General features: G+C 43.6%; 6 protein-coding genes across 46 annotated transcripts in view; 3 read left to right on the top strand and 3 right to left on the bottom strand.

The window, feature by feature from the left end:
* The first annotated feature begins 658 nt into the window (after nucleotides 1–658).
* Nucleotides 659–5837, top strand: mor (SWI/SNF- related protein mor). 2 transcript variants are annotated; one of them, XM_020962924.2, is made up of 8 exons: nucleotides 659–900; nucleotides 994–1119; nucleotides 1387–2317; nucleotides 2378–2705; nucleotides 2768–3548; nucleotides 3611–3821; nucleotides 4140–5213; nucleotides 5276–5837. In XM_020962924.2, exons 1-8 carry the CDS (start codon nucleotides 784–786, stop codon nucleotides 5407–5409), a joined length of 3702 nt encoding a protein of 1233 aa, XP_020818583.2. In that variant the 5' UTR covers nucleotides 659–783; the 3' UTR covers nucleotides 5410–5837. The 2 variants fall into 2 exon arrangements, with proteins under 2 accessions (XP_020818583.2, XP_020818584.2); XM_020962925.2 differs by having other exon boundaries at nucleotides 661–900; nucleotides 4338–5213.
* Rbf2 (Retinoblastoma-family protein 2) lies at nucleotides 5810–8540 on the bottom strand. The gene has a single exon (XM_020962926.2). It carries the CDS (start codon nucleotides 8532–8534, stop codon nucleotides 5997–5999), a length of 2538 nt encoding a protein of 845 aa, XP_020818585.2. The 5' UTR covers nucleotides 8535–8540; the 3' UTR covers nucleotides 5810–5996.
* LOC110191928 (uncharacterized) lies at nucleotides 8456–9139 on the top strand. The gene is made up of 2 exons (XM_020962929.2): nucleotides 8456–8779; nucleotides 8836–9139. The coding sequence occupies exons 1-2, from the start codon at nucleotides 8669–8671 to the stop codon at nucleotides 9034–9036; spliced, it is 312 nt and encodes a 103-aa protein (XP_020818588.1). The 5' UTR covers nucleotides 8456–8668; the 3' UTR covers nucleotides 9037–9139.
* Nucleotides 9023–10039, bottom strand: LOC110191927 (uncharacterized). Its single transcript, XM_020962928.2, has 2 exons — nucleotides 9805–10039; nucleotides 9023–9736 (listed from the first exon to the last, which is right to left on the bottom strand). The coding sequence occupies exons 1-2, from the start codon at nucleotides 9849–9851 to the stop codon at nucleotides 9238–9240; spliced, it is 546 nt and encodes a 181-aa protein (XP_020818587.2). The 5' UTR covers nucleotides 9852–10039; the 3' UTR covers nucleotides 9023–9237.
* LOC110191926 (uncharacterized) lies at nucleotides 9994–12649 on the top strand. Its single transcript, XM_020962927.2, has 2 exons — nucleotides 9994–10521; nucleotides 10580–12649. Exon 2 carries the CDS (start codon nucleotides 10586–10588, stop codon nucleotides 11582–11584), a length of 999 nt encoding a protein of 332 aa, XP_020818586.2. The 5' UTR covers nucleotides 9994–10521; nucleotides 10580–10585; the 3' UTR covers nucleotides 11585–12649.
* Nucleotides 11970–20322, bottom strand: part of Sap47 (Synapse-associated protein 47kD) — a 29535-nt gene continuing 21182 nt past the window's right edge. For 4 of the 40 annotated variants that reach the window (XR_015273022.1, XR_015273017.1, XR_015273010.1 and 1 more), the window contains 8 exons: nucleotides 20223–20299; nucleotides 19739–19839; nucleotides 19403–19677; nucleotides 19227–19345; nucleotides 17204–17502; nucleotides 16423–16773; nucleotides 14705–14930; nucleotides 11970–14512 (listed from right to left, as the gene is read on the bottom strand). Coding sequence is in view for 12 of the 40 variants with exons in the window: in XM_086838859.1 (XP_086694985.1) it covers nucleotides 14470–14512; nucleotides 14705–14930; nucleotides 18158–18463; nucleotides 19227–19345; nucleotides 19403–19677; nucleotides 19739–19839; nucleotides 20202–20299 (1168 nt within the window). In the remaining 28 variants the exon portion in view is untranslated. Of the gene's footprint in view, nucleotides 14931–16422; nucleotides 16774–17203; nucleotides 17503–18157; nucleotides 18464–19226; nucleotides 19346–19402; nucleotides 19678–19738; nucleotides 19840–20201; nucleotides 20300–20322 lie in introns of those variants that run through there. The other 36 variants (XR_015273026.1, XR_015273024.1, XR_015273013.1 and 33 more) reach the window with 18 other exon arrangements.

Genomic DNA, 20322 nt, shown 5'->3' on the forward strand with positions numbered 1-20322 from the left:
TTCTGTTGGTTCCTATCTGGTTCCATTTTCATAGTTCGCGCCTTAGATATTAGCCCAAATACACCACCCACTGTTATTAAATTTTCTCGAAATCTGACGGTTAAAAACAATTGAAATTCCCATAAAATATTCCTTTATCTTCCCCTAGTAAGCCTATATACCGTGCATATGTGCACGCGTTCGTAAATCGACGTTTGTACTATTTTTGATGCCCTATTTTGTATGGAGCCGACCAGAGGTTAGATCACTATTATGCGATTTGCTCAAAAACTATATTTTTAAATTGTGACGGATTTCTGATATGGTCCTTCTAACTTCATATAAACTCAACAGGGCAACTTTAAGCTTTTGAAATAAATGTTTTTAAATAAAAATAAAAACTTGAACAGCAAATTGAAAATTTTCCACGATTAATTAACGGAAAATTCAGACCAAACAAGTTTTTTGAAATATAAACGAACAGGACATTAAAAAAAATAATGAATGAAAATTGAATTCTAGCAAACAAATACATAAACCCTTTTGAGAAAAGCAAAGACCGTGTAGGTAATGAAATTTTCGAAAACAATTATAAAATTATACTTATTATCTAGTTTGGCAGATACTTTTAAAGTAATTCATCCAATTATCAATTAAACTATCGCGATGGTACCAGACAATCGATGCACTACCATCAATATTTACAAACTATCGTCGTTGTTCCAGCTCTAGCGTTCAATATTGGCTTTTGGCGTGGAAAACTGAAAAGAAAATTGAGAAAAAGCCTGCAAAAAGTGCTGCACCATGAACACACTGGGTCCTAAAAAGGACGGAAGTCCGAATATTGACTTTTTCCAGTCCCCAGAGACACTGCAGGGCTTCGAATCTATCCGACAGTGGCTCCAGAAGAACTGCAAGAAGGTGCGTACCCCCAACAACAACGCCGCCGCAAACAAAAATGGCGCTTCTCCGCCGTGAAAAAAACAATAAGTAATTAAATCCCTTTTTCCACAGTATCTGGCCCACAGCTCAGAACCCATCACGAAGGAGTCTTTGGCCCAACTGCTGATCCACTTTCTGCAGTATGTGGAGGCGAAGCTTGGCAAGAATTCGGCGGAGCCGCCGGCGACCAGAATTCCGGTTGGTATTAGTGTGAATGTGTGAGTGATACAGGGTGCCTTGTGTCGCGTGTGTACACGTAAATATTAACCCAATATGTTTCAATGCTATAAAATAGCAAAGAAACTGTAAAAAAAGTGATTGTAAAAAGTGATTCTTATGAATTAAGAGGAGAAATTAATACAAACTACTTGAAGTTATGTAAACAGTACTAAACTCTTTTTAGTACCGGTTTTCACAGATTAAGTTAGATTGAAAACTAATTGAATATCTTTGTTTTCTCTTCAGATGCGCTGCTTTCTGGACTTTAAAAGCGGCGGTGGCTTGTGCATCATCTTCTCAACCATGTTCCGCTTCCGGGCGGAGCAGCGCGGCAAAAAGTTCGACTTTTCTATTGGAAAGAACCCCACGCGCAAGGATCCCAACATCCAACTGCTTATCGAGATCGAACAGGCCCTGGTGGAGGCGGACCTCTACCGGATTCCGTACATTTACATCCGGCCTGAGATCGAGAAGAGCTTCGAGGGGCGGTTGCGCGAGATCCTTGACAACCGGCGGGTGGAGATCGTTTCCGACGAAGAGGAATCCACCCACATTGTCTACCCCATTGTGGATCCCCATCCCGATGAGTACGCACGGCCAATATTTAAGCGCGGTGGCCATGTAATGCTGCACTGGTACTACTTCCCGGAGTCATACGATTCCTGGGCTGTGAACAGCTTTGACCTGCCGGATCACATTCCGGAGAATCCCGAGTCGCCGGCAGAGCGCTGGCGCGTTTCCGCCTCATGGATCTTGGACCTGGAGCAGTACAACGAGTGGATGGCTGAGGAGGATTACGAAGTGGACGAGCAGGGCAAGAAGAAGACGCACAAGCAGCGAATGTCCATTGACGACATCATGTCCTTTGGCGACGAAAAAAAGAAGCCTGCTACCAGCTCCGGCGGAGGCAAGCAGAAGCGACGCCGCTCGCCATCACCGGCAACGTCTGCATCCACCTCATCCTCGAAGCCGGGCAAACGTAAGCGATCCCCCGCCGTTGTGCACAAAAAGTCTCGCAATGACGACGACGATGAAGACCTTACCCGCGACTTGGACGATCCACCGGCCGAACCCAATGTACAGGAGGTGCACAAAGCTAACGCCGCGCTGCAGTCAACGGCCAGCCCTGCTCCGGGTGGCAAATCTCGTGGCGACAACGATATGATGCCTATTAAGGGTAAGTGGCCAGTTCACATGACAATAAGCGTTTCCTTCTGACACGTTTTGATGTATGTAGGTGGCACCATGACCGACCTGGACGACGAAATGACTGGAGGAAGCGCTGCCCAAGCCATGTCCACCGGAGATGGGGACAACTCGCAGACGGGCAAGACGAGCGATAACAGCAACACCCAGGAGTTCTCATCGGCCAAGGAAGACATGGAGGACAATGTCACCGAGCAGACTCACCACATCATTGTCCCCTCTTACTCGGCCTGGTTCGACTACAACTCCATTCACGTCATCGAGAAGCGAGCCATGCCGGAGTTCTTTAACAGCAAAAACAAGTCGAAGACGCCGGAGATCTACATGGCGTACAGGAACTTTATGATCGACACCTACAGGTGAGTTGGGCTTAAAATCTTGGCCCTGAACTCTTTCCTGATTGCTCTTTTTTTATTTTAAGGCTCAATCCGACGGAATACTTGACCAGCACCGCCTGTCGCCGCAATTTGGCCGGAGATGTGTGTGCTATTATGCGGGTCCATGCATTCCTCGAGCAATGGGGACTGATCAACTACCAGATCGATGCGGATTTACGTCCGACTCCAATGGGCCCCCCTCCGACCTCCCACTTCCACATTCTTTCGGATACACCGTCGGGTCTGCAGGCTATTAACCCACAGAAGACCCAACAGCCGTCGGCGGCCAAGACTCTGCTCGATCTTGACAAAAAGCCACTGGGCAAGGATGGAGGCTTGGAGCTCGGCGACAAGGGCGGCCTAACTGGTATTAAGACAGAGGCCCTCGAAAACGGAGGCGCCGGAGCAGGAGGATTGAGTTCCGGGGTCAGCCAGTTTGGCCTGAAGCTGGATCAGTATGCCAAGAAGCCGGCCGCTATGAGGAATCGCACGGCGGCCAGCATGGCACGGGAGTGGACCGACCAGGAGACACTGCTGCTGCTTGAGGGACTTGAGATGCACAAAGACGACTGGAATAAGGTGTGCGAGCACGTCGGCTCGCGAACCCAGGATGAGTGCATCCTCCACTTTCTGCGCCTGCCCATCGAGGACCCGTATTTAGAGGATGATGGCGGCTTCTTGGGCCCATTGGGCTGTCAGCCGATTCCGTTTAGCAAGAGCGGTAACCCCATCATGTCCACTGTGGCCTTCCTGGCCTCCGTAGTCGATCCCAGAGTGGCTGCAGCTGCCGCCAAGGCTGCCATGGAGGAGTTTGCTGCCATTAAGGTAATGTAAAGCTAACCACCAATTATCAGAAAATATTGACATCGCTTTTAAATCTGTTTTAGGACGAGGTGCCCGCCACCATTATGGACAACCACATGAAGAATGTGGAGAAAGCCTCGGCGGCTGGAAAATTCAATCCCAACTTTGGCCTGGCCAACAGTGGAATCGCCGGAACAGGCAACGATAAGGAGGACGAGGAAAGCAAGGAGGGAGCCGCTGCAGCAGCTTCCGGCGGATCAGATGAGGACATGAAGGATCTAAGCAAAAAAGACGGTAAGATATCAGAGAATAGACAAAATATTATGGTTTCTTGAAGGTTTATCAAGTGGGACATTGGTTAAGTCGTCTTTTTGGGTAATTTATCTGTAAAAATGGATAATTGTCTCGGAAATGTATTCCTGTGTTCTCTTCATCGTTTTTATTTCTGTAAATTCTTGTGTTATTCGTACTCAAAATTTGCAACATGTCTCCATTTGGCACTGTATTTTTGTATTTTGTTTCGTTTTTGTGTTGCGCCCAAAATCTACCAAAATCTGCTACCAAAAAACCACATCAACACCATCACCAAACCCAAATACCAAACCACAACAGACGATGCCAAGTCTAAAGACAAAACGAAATCGGATAAGACCAACACGAACACAGACTCCAGTTCCACATCATCATCGTCAGCGTCGGGCAACACCAACAATACCGACAAGAAACCGAAAGAGTCGTCCGCCTCCTCGCCTTCGGGCGACAAGTCGGCTAGCAAGTCAGACAAATCAACAAACAAATCCTCACCCACAGACCCAGCCGCTTCTGCCAGTGGAGCCGCCGATGTGGACATCAAGACGGAGGACAGCAGTGGAGATGGCGAGACCAAGGATGGCGGCAGTGACGGCAAGGAGGGATCGGGAGCTAACGCCGGTACTGGTACTGCGGCTAAGGAGGGAGCCTTCAGCGAAAACAATATGCAAACGGCGGCAGCGGCAGCTCTGGCATCCGCAGCAGTCAAGGCCAAGCACTTGGCCGCTTTGGAAGAGCGCAAGATCAAGTCTTTGGTGGCACTGCTCGTCGAGACCCAAATGAAGAAGCTGGAGATTAAATTGCGGCACTTTGAAGAGCTGGAGGCCACCATGGAGAGGGAGCGCGAGGGGCTGGAGTACCAGCGCCAGCAGCTTATCACGGAGCGCCAGCAGTTCCACTTAGAGCAGCTAAAGGCGGCCGAGTTCCGAGCACGCCAGCAGGCGCATCATCGTCTCCAACAAGAGCTGCAGGGACAAGCGGCTGCCGCCGGCTCGATGATCCTCCAACAGCAACAGCAGTTGCCACAGCCACAACAACAGCAGGCGCAACAGCAGCAAATGCAACAACAGCAGCCGCTGCCGATGCATCCGCACCTTCCGCAGCAGCAGCAGCCACTGCCGCCACATCCGCACCAGCTGCCGCCGCAGACGCAGCCGCTAGCTGGGCCCACCGCTCAACACCAGCCGCTGCCGCCGCATATAGCCGGCTCCGTAGTTCCGCCACCCAACGGCGCGCCCTTCCCAGCGCCACCAGCTGTAGCCGGAGGTGGACCCCCACCACCTGGAGCACCCTCGGCTTTGGCCGCGACACCCAGCGAGCAGACAGGAGTAACAGCAGCAGCAACAGCAGCGCAATCTCAGGGACCCACACCAATGGGTAAGTTTTAAATAATTAATTATTCTATTTATTATATATAAATCTTTTTTGTTATACCACAGATACTACACCGCCAAGCAGCGTCCCAGTCGCAGAGGCCAGCGGCGCACCACCGGGATCAGTGCCCCCTGCCGCCGGCGCCAGCATTCCTCCCGCAAACACCGCTCCAGTCGCCGGTACCGCTCCTCCTTCTTAACTCCTACTTTTAAGCCAGCAGCAAGCGTTAAAGTAATTAGTTTTAAGTCGTACGCTCTCAGTATGTAATATGTATACTCCACTCTCTAAGCCCAACCAATCTCCATTCGAACCCCAGCTTGACGAACATACATCCGTGTCCACTGTACTACGTGTAAGATTCGTTTCGTGTCTGGTCGCAATTGCACAACTATTTAAGTACCAAGTTTCCAAGTCCCGAAATCAAAGGCATTAAATTAAAATCTATTTAAATATACAGAGCACGGGAGTTCTAATTTAAATTAAATATTTTAGAGGCTGCAGTTTTGCTTCGTTCCACTGAAAGTTCTCAATATAAAGGTTACTCAAAGCAACGTTTTAGCTCGAACCTTTGCTTTTAAAACAGAAATAACACTTGTACATTACAATAAATGTATATCGAGAATTCAATTTATTTGAGATAAAGTTCATTTTAGTAGCAAAGGATTCATTTACAATGAGTGAGGCGCGTTTTAGTGAAATCTTATCAATAGCAATAGTACAAAATAGTGTGGCTTCGTAGAATGTAGCCGACAGTGGGATTCATGCGCCTAGTAAAACTTGTTTGTGTCAATGGAGGCAGGTGCGTCGTTTAAGAATGTTGGGCTGCCTGTCAGCTTGGATTTCGTTGCTGGAGACACTGCGCTTCAGATTCGAATTCCCTTCATTAGTTATAGCCATCGGAGATTCGAGGGATTCCGTCAGATCTACGCTGGAGCAGGATTCACTCAGGCAGATCTTCGGCGGTGGTGGCGACGATACGCTTATATTCGCCCGCATGCGTAGTTCGTTGGGCGACGCATCTTTCAGAACGGTCACGTACGTCAGAGACTTGGCAGGTGATGATTGGTCGCAACGCAGGTGCATCCCATAGCGGGCCATACTCCTCACGTATGTTGTGTTGTAGAATTCGATAATATCCGAAATCTGACCATTGCCCAGGGTGACCTGCCGATAGACGCTGCTCTGGGCATGCGGTTGGCGACGATACTCTTGGATGATTTGGCTAAAGCTCAGGCGCAGATCCTCCAACCGGGCATGCAGATGGATGGCGCAGAGCAGAAGCAAGTCCAGGTTGCGTTGGCGCAACAGTTCGCTGCCCTTGAGGGTGAAGGAGTAATCGGCAAGGTGCCAGATACGTGGATATGCATCCACTAGGGAGACCCTTTTGCAGAGACCAAGTAGCCGCCGGTGGGCCAGGGCATAGAACTTTCGTAGACAAATATCTACGCCGGTCGACGGGTTCTCCTTGTCCTCTGCCTGAGTTTGGACATCTTGGTAGCTGGGTAGCCGATCGTTCTTTCCCAAGTTTCGCCACAGTGGCGAGTTAGCGCGAAAGATCAGTGTTCCCAGACACTTTTCCTCCACCGTGTGCAAGTGCCTAACTAGCTCAATACCAAGCAAGCCTTCATCGTGTCGAACCACAACCTCTACAATCTTTTGGAAGTCGTAGGCATTCAGTGAATAACAGTCTAGTACGAAGGGAAACCGCAGTTCTTTGACATGCTCATCATGGATATGCAGAGCCAGTTCCAGGCAGCAGGCAATCAGGGCTGTGGTCATGGTGGATTGTTTGAGTAAGTTACCTAGCTTCAGTTGAGGCTTTAAAGCTAATTCAGAGGCCACGATCTTTTGTAGGAACTTATAGAAGAGGCCTCTAGCCAGGTTAAATCGTTCTTCAGCCACCTTCTCATTCATATGATCCTTCACGGCAGTGGTAAATGTATGGCCCAGCATGAGTAGCAGCTGCTCCATGGGGTGCACTATGGCATCATAGTTCTCTCCTTCGCCCAGTGTTTTGATAATATGTGGAAGACTTTGTGGCAACTTATGGTCAAGTAGCTTTTTATAAGGTGAAGAGCAGGAGGTGCTTGATTGAGAGACCAGCCTTGGACTCCTTTTCGAATCCTTATTCCGCTCTTTCGCATCCTGGCAACACAACATGACTCTCTCGTCCATTTCGCCTATGTCAGCCACATGGCTTGCGTATTTACGATTAAGGGTAGCCAAGTTGACGTCCAGCATTCCTTCCTTTACAATCTCCCGCATGTGAGTGTCGTTGCCTAGCAGCGACTGGTCCATAAACAGCACCATTAGGGCCTTATGGAAGAAGGCATTCTTCATCTGCTGCACTCCCCTCTCCGGCAGCTGGGGGACCAGCGCTCCGATGGCAGGCAAGGCGCTGAATTTATTTAAGATATCCAAGTCAAAGTCTTCGGTGCCCCACATCGAAGGTAGGCCCGGAAAGTCTCGGCGGATAATTACTGAATTCGGCACCTCCAGCATGTTCACATACAGCAGATCCATGCAGCAGACAAGCACCTGGCAGCCGTTCACCAGGTTCTCGGTGGCAAAGCCAGGCAGCTCGTTGCGTACGACCAAAAAGAGGAGCCAGCCGAACTCGTAGAGCGAATGGTAGAGGGGCAGTGCATCTGTCTCTGCCGGGTCGGAGGGCTGGCTGAAGAGGTGATGAAAGATACACTTGTAGTGCTGCAATAGGATTAGCGTGATGCTAAACCTTCGGCGCAGCTCTTCCACCTCCAACTGGAAGACCTTATTGTTCTGGGCCAGCCAGTTCCAGTACTCCATACGGCGCAGGAACACCGATCCATTCACCTTGAAGCTGCGCAGTAAACGTGTAAGCGACAGATTCCAGCAATGGGGTCCTGATCCTTCCAACTCCGACTTAATATCCCGGATCTTCGCTAACTGCAGCTCACTGTATACTGCGCAGCAGAGCCACTCCAGTGCCTCGTCTCCGCTGTCGGATAATCCGCCGTCCGCCGCCAATCTCCGGTAGGTTTCGAAGGCGCTCTGCTGGATCCGCGAATCCAGCTCCAACTGTTCACAACTGACTGAGAACCGCTTCAACAGTGCCACGACCTCTCTGGTCTCGCACGCGTCCATTGTCCTCTGATATATAAGCTTTTGCTTGTATATATTTAAAGGGATTTCGTTTTTTAATAAATATTTTGACTGTACAAAATGAAAATTGTGTAAAGGCGCGAACGATTCCGATAACAGCATACACGGCTTCCTATCAAATTGCAGCCCTGGCAGCAATCGGTTATCGTCGGCAATCGTAAATTTATTGCATTTGTTAAACATTAAAATTTAATAATTAAATGCAGTATTATAAACATTAAGTGGTATTTCAAACAAACAAATAAAAAAGAAACAAGTATAAATATTTTCGATAGCCGCTGCTATCGGTAGTTTGAATCTTTTGTTGTTGTTTAAAGATGTTGCAATCAAACCACGTCCTCCAAAAGGAGCAGACCGACCTGTTCACCATCCAAAAGAAACTGGAGAAAGTCCTTCCCGTCATCCAGGAGGCTCTGAATTCACTGAAGGTACCATCGGCTATTATATTTTTCTTAGACAAATCTAACCATTTGATATGTCACAGGTGGAAGAACTGCATCTAAAGTCATTGGAACTGCAGAACACCATTATCCCCGCTCGTGATCCTCTGCACATTGACCTGGACGGGCCGATAATGCAACCGGTCCCGGTCCCAGAGTGTGAGCACATCAACAACCAGCAGCTGATGGATCTTAGCGTGTTCCAGAAGCTGGAGCAGTACGACGAGGAGATTGACTCGGACTGACTAAAATCTTTATTCGTAGCACTCTGGCTAGGTTTCTCTGCCAGATCACTCATTTACATGCATACATGGGGGAACTTAAATAATACGTAATATTACAATTATATTCGGTTAAAAGTCAATTTTTTTTGGGGTGACTGCTAATGGGGGAGAACTAAACTACTAAAGCTATGCGCTATAGAAACGAGACTTGGCTCTCAACTCCTACTCCTGGTCGTCTGAGGAGTCCGCCGAACTCTCGTCACGTTTTTTCTTTTTCTGGGGCGCCCCCTGATCCGGATCCTCACTGCTCTCGCTTTCGGAGCCGCTGGAACCGCTACCACTGGATTCCGATGAGCTGTCATCAGAGTCTGAGCTAGAGTCGCTTGAGTCTGAGGCGGAAGAAGAGTCTGACCCGCTGCTGCTGTCTGAACTGCCTGACGAACTAGATGACGAGGAAGAACTCCCACTGGGCTTCCGCTTGCGTCTGGCCTTCTTGCTGCTCGCGGAACTGGCGTCCTGGGTGTTGTCGCCCTCATGGCCAGCCGGAACGACTTTGCCCGCCTGTGCCTCCTTTTCGGCCAGGTGTTTGCTCAGCTGCTTGGTCCGCGAGGAGCGGTGCACGAACTTGCGCTTCTCCTTGCACTCGTAACTCCAGTGGCCCATTTGGAGGCACTTCTGACACCGGACCCCGTTCGGAAAAGCTGCCGCCAGCTTGGCCGACCTGCGGAAAGAGTAAGCGCATACAAGATTAGCGAAAAATGCCGGCTAGGCTCCCTAAAGCGGTTTTACCTCTGCTTCTGCGCCAGCTTGCGGGCTGCTAGACCCACCAAAGTCATCCTTAAGCACTCTTCCAGTCGCTGTCGGGAGGAAATCTTGACGGGGAAGGAAACCAACAAGGCCGGGGGTGAAAATGCTTGGAAAAATGAGTATCAAAAAGGTTTTATTAATTTTTTTTCGTCACATTAGCGATGGGGAACTGTCGCTTATTGAGTCTAGAGATGGAACAAGCACAATTATCGATATCGTCATATATCGGGTTTTTGTAAATAACTTTTCGACGATCAAGTCTTTTTTGTGATCCTGGACACGATATAATAATTGTATCATGCTCCTGAATAAGACTTTCAAGCAACAATTGTTTCTGGCCGATGTTCCAAGCAAGTTTTTTACGAAAGAAATTCGTTTTTTAAATAGACGTTCGTTCGCGTGACACGATGACCACTGCCCATCTCTAATGAAGACAGCTGCTTCTTGCCCAACTATCTACACCTGGTTGTTGTTTAATTTTGTGAATTCAGCAGGACCTACATATTTTTATGCAAAGTCCGCTGTCAAAATGCAGGGAGATAAAAATAAGTGAACATTTTTAAATCCAAGCTATTATACCCCTGTTTTGGCGCTTAGTATTTGATGGTGACATTTTGGATTTCCAAACAATAACAAAACTCGGTGTGTGCTGACTAAGCGGCGAAAGTGGTTGCAGCAAAGTCCAAGTACTATCAATTGGTAAGGTCATCATTGCAGGCCAAATATTCCTCATAATGATTGAGCTTATCTCGAGCAGCTTCCAATGGACACCAGCGAACTGATCGTACCGATGGCTGCAGCGCGTCCCATGCCGCCCGAGGAGCTGGCGATGCAGTCTCTTACCAAGCAACTATACAAGTCACGCCTCTTCCGCGGCCACTATCTGGAGCGCTGTCTGGTGGAGCAGGTGGGTGGCTACCGGGACGTGGTGGTGCTACAGCGCAGCGAGCGTGAGCTGGAGAAGCTGCTGCACAACAGCGCAGGCCAACTGCGGATGTTCTACCAGCGCTTCGTGCCCAACATGTGGGTGGGCGTAACAAGCGGGAGCTATGGTAGCTATAAACACACATCGGATCCGGGACAGCTGGAGACCTGTATCTGGACGGAGCTGAGTGATCTGGCGTTTGGCGAGTACTGGTTCAGCATAAAAACAATACGCTTCCGGGACCAGGAAGTTCAGCTGAAACTAAAAATGGTGCGCGCCGTGGAGCCAGAGCCGCTGGTCCCCCCAAGACGATCCCTTTCTCTCAACCGGAGCAGCCATAATAACAGCAAAGCGATAACCTCAGGCGATGGACTCTCACCGTCCGATAAGGTCGTGGATCAGGTTCAGCTGGGCCTAAACGACTTCCTGGCCGTGTTGCAGCAGTGGGGAGACGGCGTCAAGCAGACTGTCTATGACTTTATGGCCAACGATGTGAACAAGCGAAACATAATGGGCACCATCCGGTTTCTGGGCCTGCTCATCTTCTCGGCCCTTGGTGGAGCGGCGATGGCGTTGCGATTCCTGGGCGTTTTTGCTGTGCGCTTTCTGTTCGAGCTCAGTCGCTTCACCCACACCGCCACACCGATCGTGTTCAAGGTGCTGGAGTTTCTAAACAAGATTGTGGGCGCGATATTCATACTACTCACCATGATATGGAAAGACCTTCTAAATCGTGGACAGCCTGTTCCAAAGCAGCAGCAGCTGGAAGCGAGCACACGTTTCAAGAGCATCACCTACGAGCGTTCAGAGCCGCACCGGCGGAGCCAACGCTGGTGACCACCCATAGCTGGGTCCAAGTGTAGCATCTAGCTGTGTAATTAGTCCAGGGTGAAGGGGCATCATTAGGTCAATGTCATTGTGTTATTAGCCGTAAGCCAAGCGAAGCCGCTGCACTCACATCATATCCCAAGATAGAAGGTACACCTATGAGATTTCCTGATCTAAACCAAATGCAATATTGTAAATTATTTTATTGGCCTGCCGCTAACGGCAGACGATCGCATGCTTATTAACACCCATTGTTAATTCATTGTGCATTGTTCAAAAAACTGTATTTGTGTTCTTTTAACCAATTTAGCGAAATATTGTAAATTTGTGTGAATAAATTGAATGCAAAATATGTGCCAAAAAAACCGAAATGAAAGAGCTGGGTGGGTTGTCGTTTAGTTTTAATAGTTATACACTTTCCCTTTATTACGTTAGTTGATTTTAATCTCGTTAAATTGTTCTCATATATATTTTTATTATGTATATACTCGTGTGTGTTCATGGTGTTGTCTTCGGTCGGTCTGTCATCGAACTTTACAGTATTCTGTGCTTGGTTTTCAGGGTGTTCTTGTGTGTTCTCTTCAGAGAAACTCCACCTTCTTCTGCGCTCTACATTGGAGTGGAAAATGTTCTATGGCATATCGAGGAGAGTGTTTCTCTGCTGTCTCAGATGACTAAATTTGCATCCGGACGATGCTTGGGGCATCCTCTGGTGTGTCTAAATATTATCAATCATTAAACAACTAAATTATACATTTGGTTTTCTTTTTTTTTGTTGGTTTTTTTCCGGGTGATATACTTTAATTAGTACATATACATATATTTTGTTCATTTTGCAATGTTATATCAATGGAATGCTGCTGCTCAACAAACTTTCGTAAACGGTTTAATTGAATTGGGGTTGGTTTCTGTTTGGTTAATAAACGGTTTTTGCAGACAATAAAATATGCGAAATATGCCAGGAATTTGATATATATCTTTCGGGATTCGGTGTGGATTGGGTAAAGGTTGGTTTGGGTTTTTCTGCCTTGTAAAATACATATGTATGTTGTCAACGTCATTACATTATTTACCATTAATTAATATTTATTGTTATTATTATTATTAGTTAGGTTTATGCACTAATCTGCTTGTCATTGTGTCGCCAACATGTTTAAAAACGCACAAAGTAAATATAAATTTTAAAATTTCTTTAGTTTCGTATCATCGTCATATTCCATGCCGTTTCTCGTGTGTAAATACATTTCATTTGTTTTTTAAAAGTAAATGTACAATATACAGTTTAATGTCATAACTTTTACTTTTTCCATATCATCATCGCTTCGTCAGCATGTTCATTTAAATATTTTTATTTGCCACTGCTAACAAATAATGACACATATTTATATAGCATTCTCATTTAACTTGTTTTGCCTGCGGAAAATAATTTGATTTTTGGTTTTATTAACAATTAGTTAGACATTTAGAGCAAAAACATTGATAATATAGAATTTGTTTTGTTTTTAGTTTATGCATAAAAATTTGTCTAGTGAAATATATATAAATATATATGTGTATATATTTGTTTCAAAAGGTTTTGAACTGCTTATTGTTTATAATTGCGTGTTTACTTTTCATTTGTCATTTGTAATTTGTAATTTGTTAATTGTTAATTGCGTTTTTAGTCCAATTCAGAATATTATTGTTTTGGCATTTTTGTTTTCTTGTGTTTTTGTTTTAGTTTCGTTCAAGGAAGTTTCGTGTCTCGTTAGTGGAACAGCAAGGTGAGAGTTGTTAGGAGAAAAATAAAAAATATATTTGAGGAAATTGAGTCGAACGAAAATGGTTCGGAAAAGAAAACTTGTTGGCGCGCCTTAAATTGAGCTAAACAATAGGTATTTTATATTTATATGCATTGTTATTTATTTATTCATCAACATGTCGTTTAAGCATATATCAATCAATGATGATTTATTCAACGTTTAATATCCTCTTCGTTTGACTATTAACTATTTGTTGAGGGAGAAATAATACTTTCGAATGCGTCGTTATTGATCTTGATCTCAAAACTAATGAATTACTAGGTTTTATTTCGCTTGTATCTCGATTTTGAATTCGTAAAGAAATAATCACTTTGAGAACTAATTCTCAACCGAAAACGTTGCAAACTTTTATTTTGGGTGTCTCTCGTATCTTTACATATTTTATATCTATATCTTTATTATTATAATTTTTACACATTAAATTCAAATGCATTAATTTATCTGTATATATATATAGATATATATATATTTGTATATATATATATATAGTTTATATATATATAATTTATTTATAAATATAAATAACAAAATTTTCCCTTTGAAGCTTTATTGGTTTTTCTTTTTTGACTTTCTGTTGGTTTGCTTTACTCTTCAACTGTTAGTCAGTATATATTGAAATATGATCTCTGCATCTATATAGCATTAGCCAGTTTCCCGATTAGCCTGCAAGTACTTATTGATAGGTTACTGACTGCCAGATTCTCGGATTTCGTGTGCTGAACAATTGGCAAGTAATTCCGACTCCCTACACTCCGCTGCCACGCGGTGTCTTTCAACCAAATAAAAGAGAATATATAGTGGATATTATATTTGAATACCGGATTGGCTTGGGCTTGGTTGCTTTTTTTTTTGTTATCTTTTGTTGTTGGATTAAAACGTTAAGGTTGAATAAAATCGTTTTCATTTGGTTTTAGTGTCTTATATCATGTCAGAAGGAAACTGAATAGAACGCTTTGCTCTGGGGGGCCAATAATGGAGTGGGTGTTAGGTATGTACATATCTCAACCAACTTTTCCAATAGGCCACCGCAAGACAGGCCCCTGGGGCTGTGGACCACCGCCGGCACTAGAAGAGCGCTGGGACGGCCTCGTCTCATGGATAGCCCAACATGGTGCGCTTTAGGCACTTTAAAGTTCTGTGGTTTCGAAAGTATTTGTATTTTTTTGTTGTTTAAGATTCGTTAGGGTTAACAATATTTTGTTTGTTTTTTTGGGTAATCAATCAAGGAGGAAACAAGGGTAGAAAGGAATGGAAAGAAAGATAAAGTAAAGATAGTTATAAACTTAGAGCCAACTTAGAAGAAACTACGATATAAGCTCTTAATTACTTTAAATCATCGGTATCCTCAATTAAATCGGCGTACTCCTCCCAATCGTTGTTAGTCGAGCGTGTGCGCAAGTTTGATATTGTCGGTTCATCCTCCTCCTCCGCCTGGGTTTCCTCCTGTGTGGCCTTTCTTCCTTTCCTGCGTCCTCCGCCGCCGCCAGTGCCGCCTTCGTCCACCACCTCGTAGTCTTTGAGTTCAGCCTCCAGATCCTTTTCCCATTGTTCCTCTGTTCAAAAGACGGAGCAACAAGCAGAGTTTCGATTAGAATTTGCGTGGCTTAGCAGCGCGGCAACAGATATATATATATATATATCGGCATATGTAAGGATATATAATATTGGATTAGCATACATGGTTTACATATATATCGTATATATTTAATATAGGTTTTAGTATATCAAAGGTGTCTATAGGCAAGCAATTGAATTGTGGTTAGGTGACCATCCCAAGCAAGTACATGGTTGTTCTCGGTTTTCAATCATCTTTCGATTTGCGTTTACCTGCGACTAGTCTCTGGGGTTATAGCTAAGACATAGACTTTCACACACTGTAATACGTTTGGGTATGCGCACCGTAACAGAATAATAGCCGTCTACAAAAATAGTTGGAAATTTGTTTGTTTATTTTTTCACTTAGTCAATCATCGGAGAGAGTGGTCAGACACCAATTTATGGGTTAGAGTCGAGAGTCCCAGGGCGGCAGGGGCGGGCAGGCTCTAGCACTAATTAACGGATAGCGTGCACCCAAAAGTGGCCCAGTCCCAGTCCCAGTCCATGACTTGCTTGTAGTCCCGAAACACCAATTTGTGTTTGGTTTGGTTTATTTATTACGGTTTTATCACACTCCATCAATTAATAAAATGATCACAACCAAAGATAATATATATATATATTTAGTGTGTATTTACAGCATTTACGCATAAAAAGCAAGCAAACTCAGGGTAATAATACATATTTACACACTTGTTAACCGACGAAGCTTGCCAAATATGAAATATTCTATTAAGCTGGCAAAGAATATGATTTAAACATTAATTAACTTAAAATGCCATGTAGAAATTGAGAGAGAGAGAGAGAGAGAGAGGCAGGGGAAAGAAACTGAGTAAAGAGGTCAAAGGCTTATTCAGGTATTTCTTCGTTTCCTTTTGCCAAGTTGAATTTCTATCTATCGTTTTGGAACGCTTTTTCATATAGATTTTGTGTGGTGAGTTGGACCATAAAATGTTATATTTCCATATAGATATATATTATATATTTGTGCAGTATAAAAAAGCATTTAATTTTCCGAAAGAAGCGCCAAATGTCCATTAAAGGTTTCTTTCTTTCTTCTTCCCCTCCGGCAGACCACGCACATCAATGAAATACTAAAGACTATATATGTACTTTTAATATGCCAAACTAAAGACTGAAGCTTGGTTCATCTAAAAAAAAAAACTAATAAACTAAACAATTTGAGGACACACACATACTAAACATACACAACAACGAGTAGTTATCATAGACACAGACAGGAGCATAGAGGGAAATGATTGAGATTGCAACTACTTTGAATTGTTGGATAATATTTACATACAATAATATATATTGCCGAACAGAAACTTTATGCAATTGAAAATCAACATGGAAACGATAAGAATCACAACTAAAACTTGTTGCCATTTTGTATATTTTCTTTTTGTTTTGTTTTTATTTTTATGCAACCAACAATTTCTAACTTACCACACAAAATTTTGTTTCGGTTTTAGTAACTTTTTTGAGGGGTTCTTTCTTTCATCGGTTTATATGTATAAATAATGCGTTTTCTGGGTTCAACTCAAATTATCATTTTGTTGTCAAGTGAATATCTTTATAAGTATTTATATAATTTTGTTTGTTGTAGTACTTTTTCTTTTGTTTCGCTTAACAATTTCTTTTCTTTCTTGTGGGCAATTTTGTAGTATTTCTTTTTCATTTTTTTTTTGTATAATTTTGTTCTTTGTTTATTTTGTTAGTTGTATTTTTTCTTGGTTTATGCGTTTGAAATTTAGATTTAGCTTTTGGTTTTTTTTTGTGTTTAATCCATTCAATCTTCTGGAAGATGATTCGATTCGTAAATAAATCAAGAAATACATGAAGAAAAATAAATGTTTTTTGGTTAAAAATGTTTTCCCATACAAATTCATCATCAAATATTATATTTTTGAAAAATTTTGTGTATTTCTAGGGGAGGAGGTTTCATTTTTGTGTCGCGACCACTTAAGGCTTCTTTTCTTTTCTTTTTTTTATTTTTGTTGTGAAGAAATGTGTAAAAATAAAATGCAAAAGGGAAATGGGAATCGAAAGAAAAAGAGAGGGGGGAAAAGAACAAAAATACATCTAGCTAATTTTTCATAAATGAACTGGAATTGAATAAAAAGTAGGAGAGAGCACGAAATTGCAAAGAGAGATAGAGCGAAAGTTGTATCAATAGGATATATATGTAGTATATAGGAATTTCTTGATCAGTTTGGTCATACTCAACTTGTTCGAAATTTGATTTGTGTGGCTTTTAGCGCATTCTGAGACCGTTCGATACTTGAAATCAAATTGCATTTTATTTATTCTTTAATTTGCTAAATGGCAAACGAAACTTTTGACCCGAGTTCGATTTAATCCAGGATATATCTTTAATATATTTATACGTGTTTAAATAATTTATATAATACTTCTGTTATCCATTAGTTGATTTACTTCTATATTTATTTATTTAAGTGATTCGGTTTATTCGTTTTATATTCGCTTCGATATTGATAGATTCGCTTTAGTAATTAAATGCCAGAGCTTGAGTTGGTCGTCACATAATAGATATATAGTATAAGTAAAAACGATTTTCATACAAAATGTAATTTACACAAAAGAAAGAAACAGAGCAGAGGAGAAAAAAGAGAATTGTTCGGTTTTTACACTTGATTTGTACACACATTTTTTTGTTTTGTTTTCATGTTTTTTATATTATTTGTTCTGTTTGTTTGTTTTTGTATTGTTTAAACAAAAAAAAATCATATCATATACATTTTGATGTGTTGGCTTTGCTTGCAAATATAGAATGAGAATCGGAAAACAAAATACACGCGACTCAGACAAGAGACATCATTATCGTGTTCAGAAAGATGCTAAGATGAAGGTGTCCAAATACTGGTTGCCCATCAATGACTCTCTAGGATGCAGATGTAGATCTCTGGCTAAGCAATATCATACTATACTACACTTTAGGCTTTCCAGTGTTTTAACATGTCATGTGTGGGTGTGTTTTTGTGATAAGTGTATGTATGAATGAATGTTTCGTGTGTGGTTCCAGAACACCAATGAAATTTAGTTGATCAATTTCATGGGACGGCAAATGTATGTACAATAAATGTTAGTCTTGGAATCAAATAAAAACACAACACAAGGGAAATAATAATAAATAAATAAATAAATAAATGATAAGTCTTACCATCAGTCGTGGCTAAAGCCTGTTGGGTCATGCTGTCAATGCCCAGCTTACGCATGCCGGCTTGGATCTCAGCCAAGTCCGATTCGCTGGTGGTCTGAAAGTCATCCGAAACGAATTCCGATTCGGAGATTTTATGATCCAACTCAGTGCCGGCAGCACGAGCCTTGGGCTCAGACTGTTCCTGGTCCTTTTGGGACTCTACAACGGCCTTTGGCTGCTCGGCAATGGGTTTCTTTAGGCCAGTATCGCTCTTGGCTGTTTCGGCAGTCTTGGATTTGATCTTGTCATTGGTGGTCACTTCTTTGGCTGATTAACCACAGTCAAGTTTGATTTTGTAATTCATAAAAATAATACAAAAATAGAACAACACAAGAAAATAAATATAAAAAACTAAAGAAAGATAGAATAATAATAATAATAATAATAATAGTAATTCGATTTGAGGTGAGGCGCTGGGCGGCTGGCGACGTTCGTGGAGCGATTTCAAATTGAGCTTCGAGGCGGCGCGATTGATATGATTATTAATTTCTTTTTTTGGGGTAAGAGTGAGGAGGAATAACCGAAAGCCAAGGACACTCGGGTCCAGTGCAGGTGGAGGAGGGACGTGGGACGAGTACAAATCAAAGGGTTTTCAAACAACTCAAAACTGGAGCAAACTCTTAGGCGGTGTAGTACAGACGCTAGCCAAGTTAGTTAGTTTGAGACTTGAGGGATATAGTAGTAGTATGTATTAGAGTTAGAGAGATAGATAGAGAGGAGCGAGAGAACGGAAAAGATTCGATATCGATACAGCTAGCGTGTGTGAAAAAGGACTAAGAGGAAATCATATGTTAAACAGGCGCGTGTGGCTAAAGTGAACCAAAAACGAAAGACTTAGACGTACAGAAAGATAGACAGAGGTTGGTGGGGCAGATAGATACAGAGATACGGATATAGATAGATAGATCGAGATCGAGATAGAGCGCGCGAGTAACGAGTGTGAGTGTTTTCGTGAGCTTGGACAGTCTGTTTCCCTGCATTTATTTGTTGTTGTTTTCCCGGGGAGCAGCTAGGAGCTACAATCACTTACCATCTTCACCGCTGGAGGCCTGACCCACGCCATCGGCGCCCAGAGTGCCCAGCTCGGCGGCCTGGATGATCAGTGAGACGCGGTAGAAGTAATTCCGCCAGAAGTTCTCCTCAGTGATGCTGTAGAAACAGAGAAATTACATTCTATTCCCATTATGGGAAGCAACTCAAACTCACATCTTGGGCACCAGCTCGAATCGCATCGTCTCGAGCGCCTTGTCCTCGGCCATAATGGCTATGGCCGTGGGGTAGGCGGTGTCATAGCTAAACTCAAAGTCCACGCCGGCTGGCGGGGCGCGTACAAAGTTGCGGCGATCCTGTGACAGGCCCAGGATCTCCTCCTTGATCTTGGCCTCGTTGGCATGTCCAATCCAGGGGGCTGCCCCATTGCCAACACCGCCCTGTCCCTTGATAAAGGCTTCCTGCTCCTTGTTGAATGAGTCGAGAATGGTCTGAAATACATAGTTTTTGCAATTAAATACAGGTTCCCCCAACATGCGGAAGTCTACTCACATTATCCTTGACTGTTTCCTTGATTTTGCTGCCAGCCTTGCTGATGGCCGATGACAAGAAGGATCCAAAGTGTTTGGCCTGCTGTGTTACTTTCGTGGTAACTATGGGGAAGGATTTAAGAATGTGAAAGATTAGCTAAGGGTTACAACTATATTGCCATCATCAAAGACAATCGCATAATTGCGATTGCAAAACCAAAACTAAACTAGACTACAAAGCAAACGATTCATTCACTAGGGAGCTCTGAATGGGAGGATGCCATAATGGCAGGGGAAATTCTGGACATTTCAACTGGGTTTAAGAGTAAACTACAAGTAACTTGGGGTTAGTAACCTGTCACCGCTTTCTATCTCAATTGTTTTTTGAATTGAATTTGGCATTTTTGTTGTCTCTTTTTTGTAATTGTTTTTAATGATTAATATTTTGTTGTTGTTTTTGTTACCAATCAAAGTGTGACACGTACTTTTGACTTCATCGCCCTTACCCTGTCCGATTTGACCCTCGTCGCCGGTGGGCGTGCCACCGCCGGATGCAGGATGCGAGTCGGCACCCTCTGTGGCGCTGCACAAGTGAAGAAAGGAGAG

This window comes from Drosophila serrata, unplaced genomic scaffold, assembly GCF_035046125.1.
Source record: "Drosophila serrata isolate PLE 108 unplaced genomic scaffold, ASM3504612v1 contig_360, whole genome shotgun sequence".
In the NCBI taxonomy this organism is placed as follows: Eukaryota; Metazoa; Arthropoda; class Insecta; order Diptera; family Drosophilidae; genus Drosophila; species Drosophila serrata.

Excerpts from the sequence above, each read along its gene's own strand:
- Rbf2 (XM_020962926.2), bottom strand. The coding sequence starts at position 8,534 with ATGTTTAACAAATGCAATAAATTTACGATTGCCGACGATAACCGATTG.
- LOC110191927 (XM_020962928.2), bottom strand. The coding sequence starts at position 9,851 with ATGACTTTGGTGGGTCTAGCAGCCCGCAAGCTGGCGCAGAAGCAGAG. Across the intron at positions 9,737-9,804 it reads AAGCTGGCGCAGAAGCAGAG|GTCGGCCAAGCTGGCGGCAG; the intron begins GTAAAACCGCTT and ends CTCTTTCCGCAG.
- LOC110191928 (XM_020962929.2), top strand. The coding sequence starts at position 8,669 with ATGTTGCAATCAAACCACGTCCTCCAAAAGGAGCAGACCGACCTGTTC. Across the intron at positions 8,780-8,835 it reads AGGCTCTGAATTCACTGAAG|GTGGAAGAACTGCATCTAAA; the intron begins GTACCATCGGCT and ends GATATGTCACAG.
- LOC110191926 (XM_020962927.2), top strand. The coding sequence starts at position 10,586 with ATGGACACCAGCGAACTGATCGTACCGATGGCTGCAGCGCGTCCCATG.
- mor (XM_020962924.2), top strand. The coding sequence starts at position 784 with ATGAACACACTGGGTCCTAAAAAGGACGGAAGTCCGAATATTGACTTT. Across the intron at positions 2,318-2,377 it reads CGATATGATGCCTATTAAGG|GTGGCACCATGACCGACCTG; the intron begins GTAAGTGGCCAG and ends TGATGTATGTAG. Across the intron at positions 3,822-4,139 it reads GGATCTAAGCAAAAAAGACG|ACGATGCCAAGTCTAAAGAC; the intron begins GTAAGATATCAG and ends AAACCACAACAG.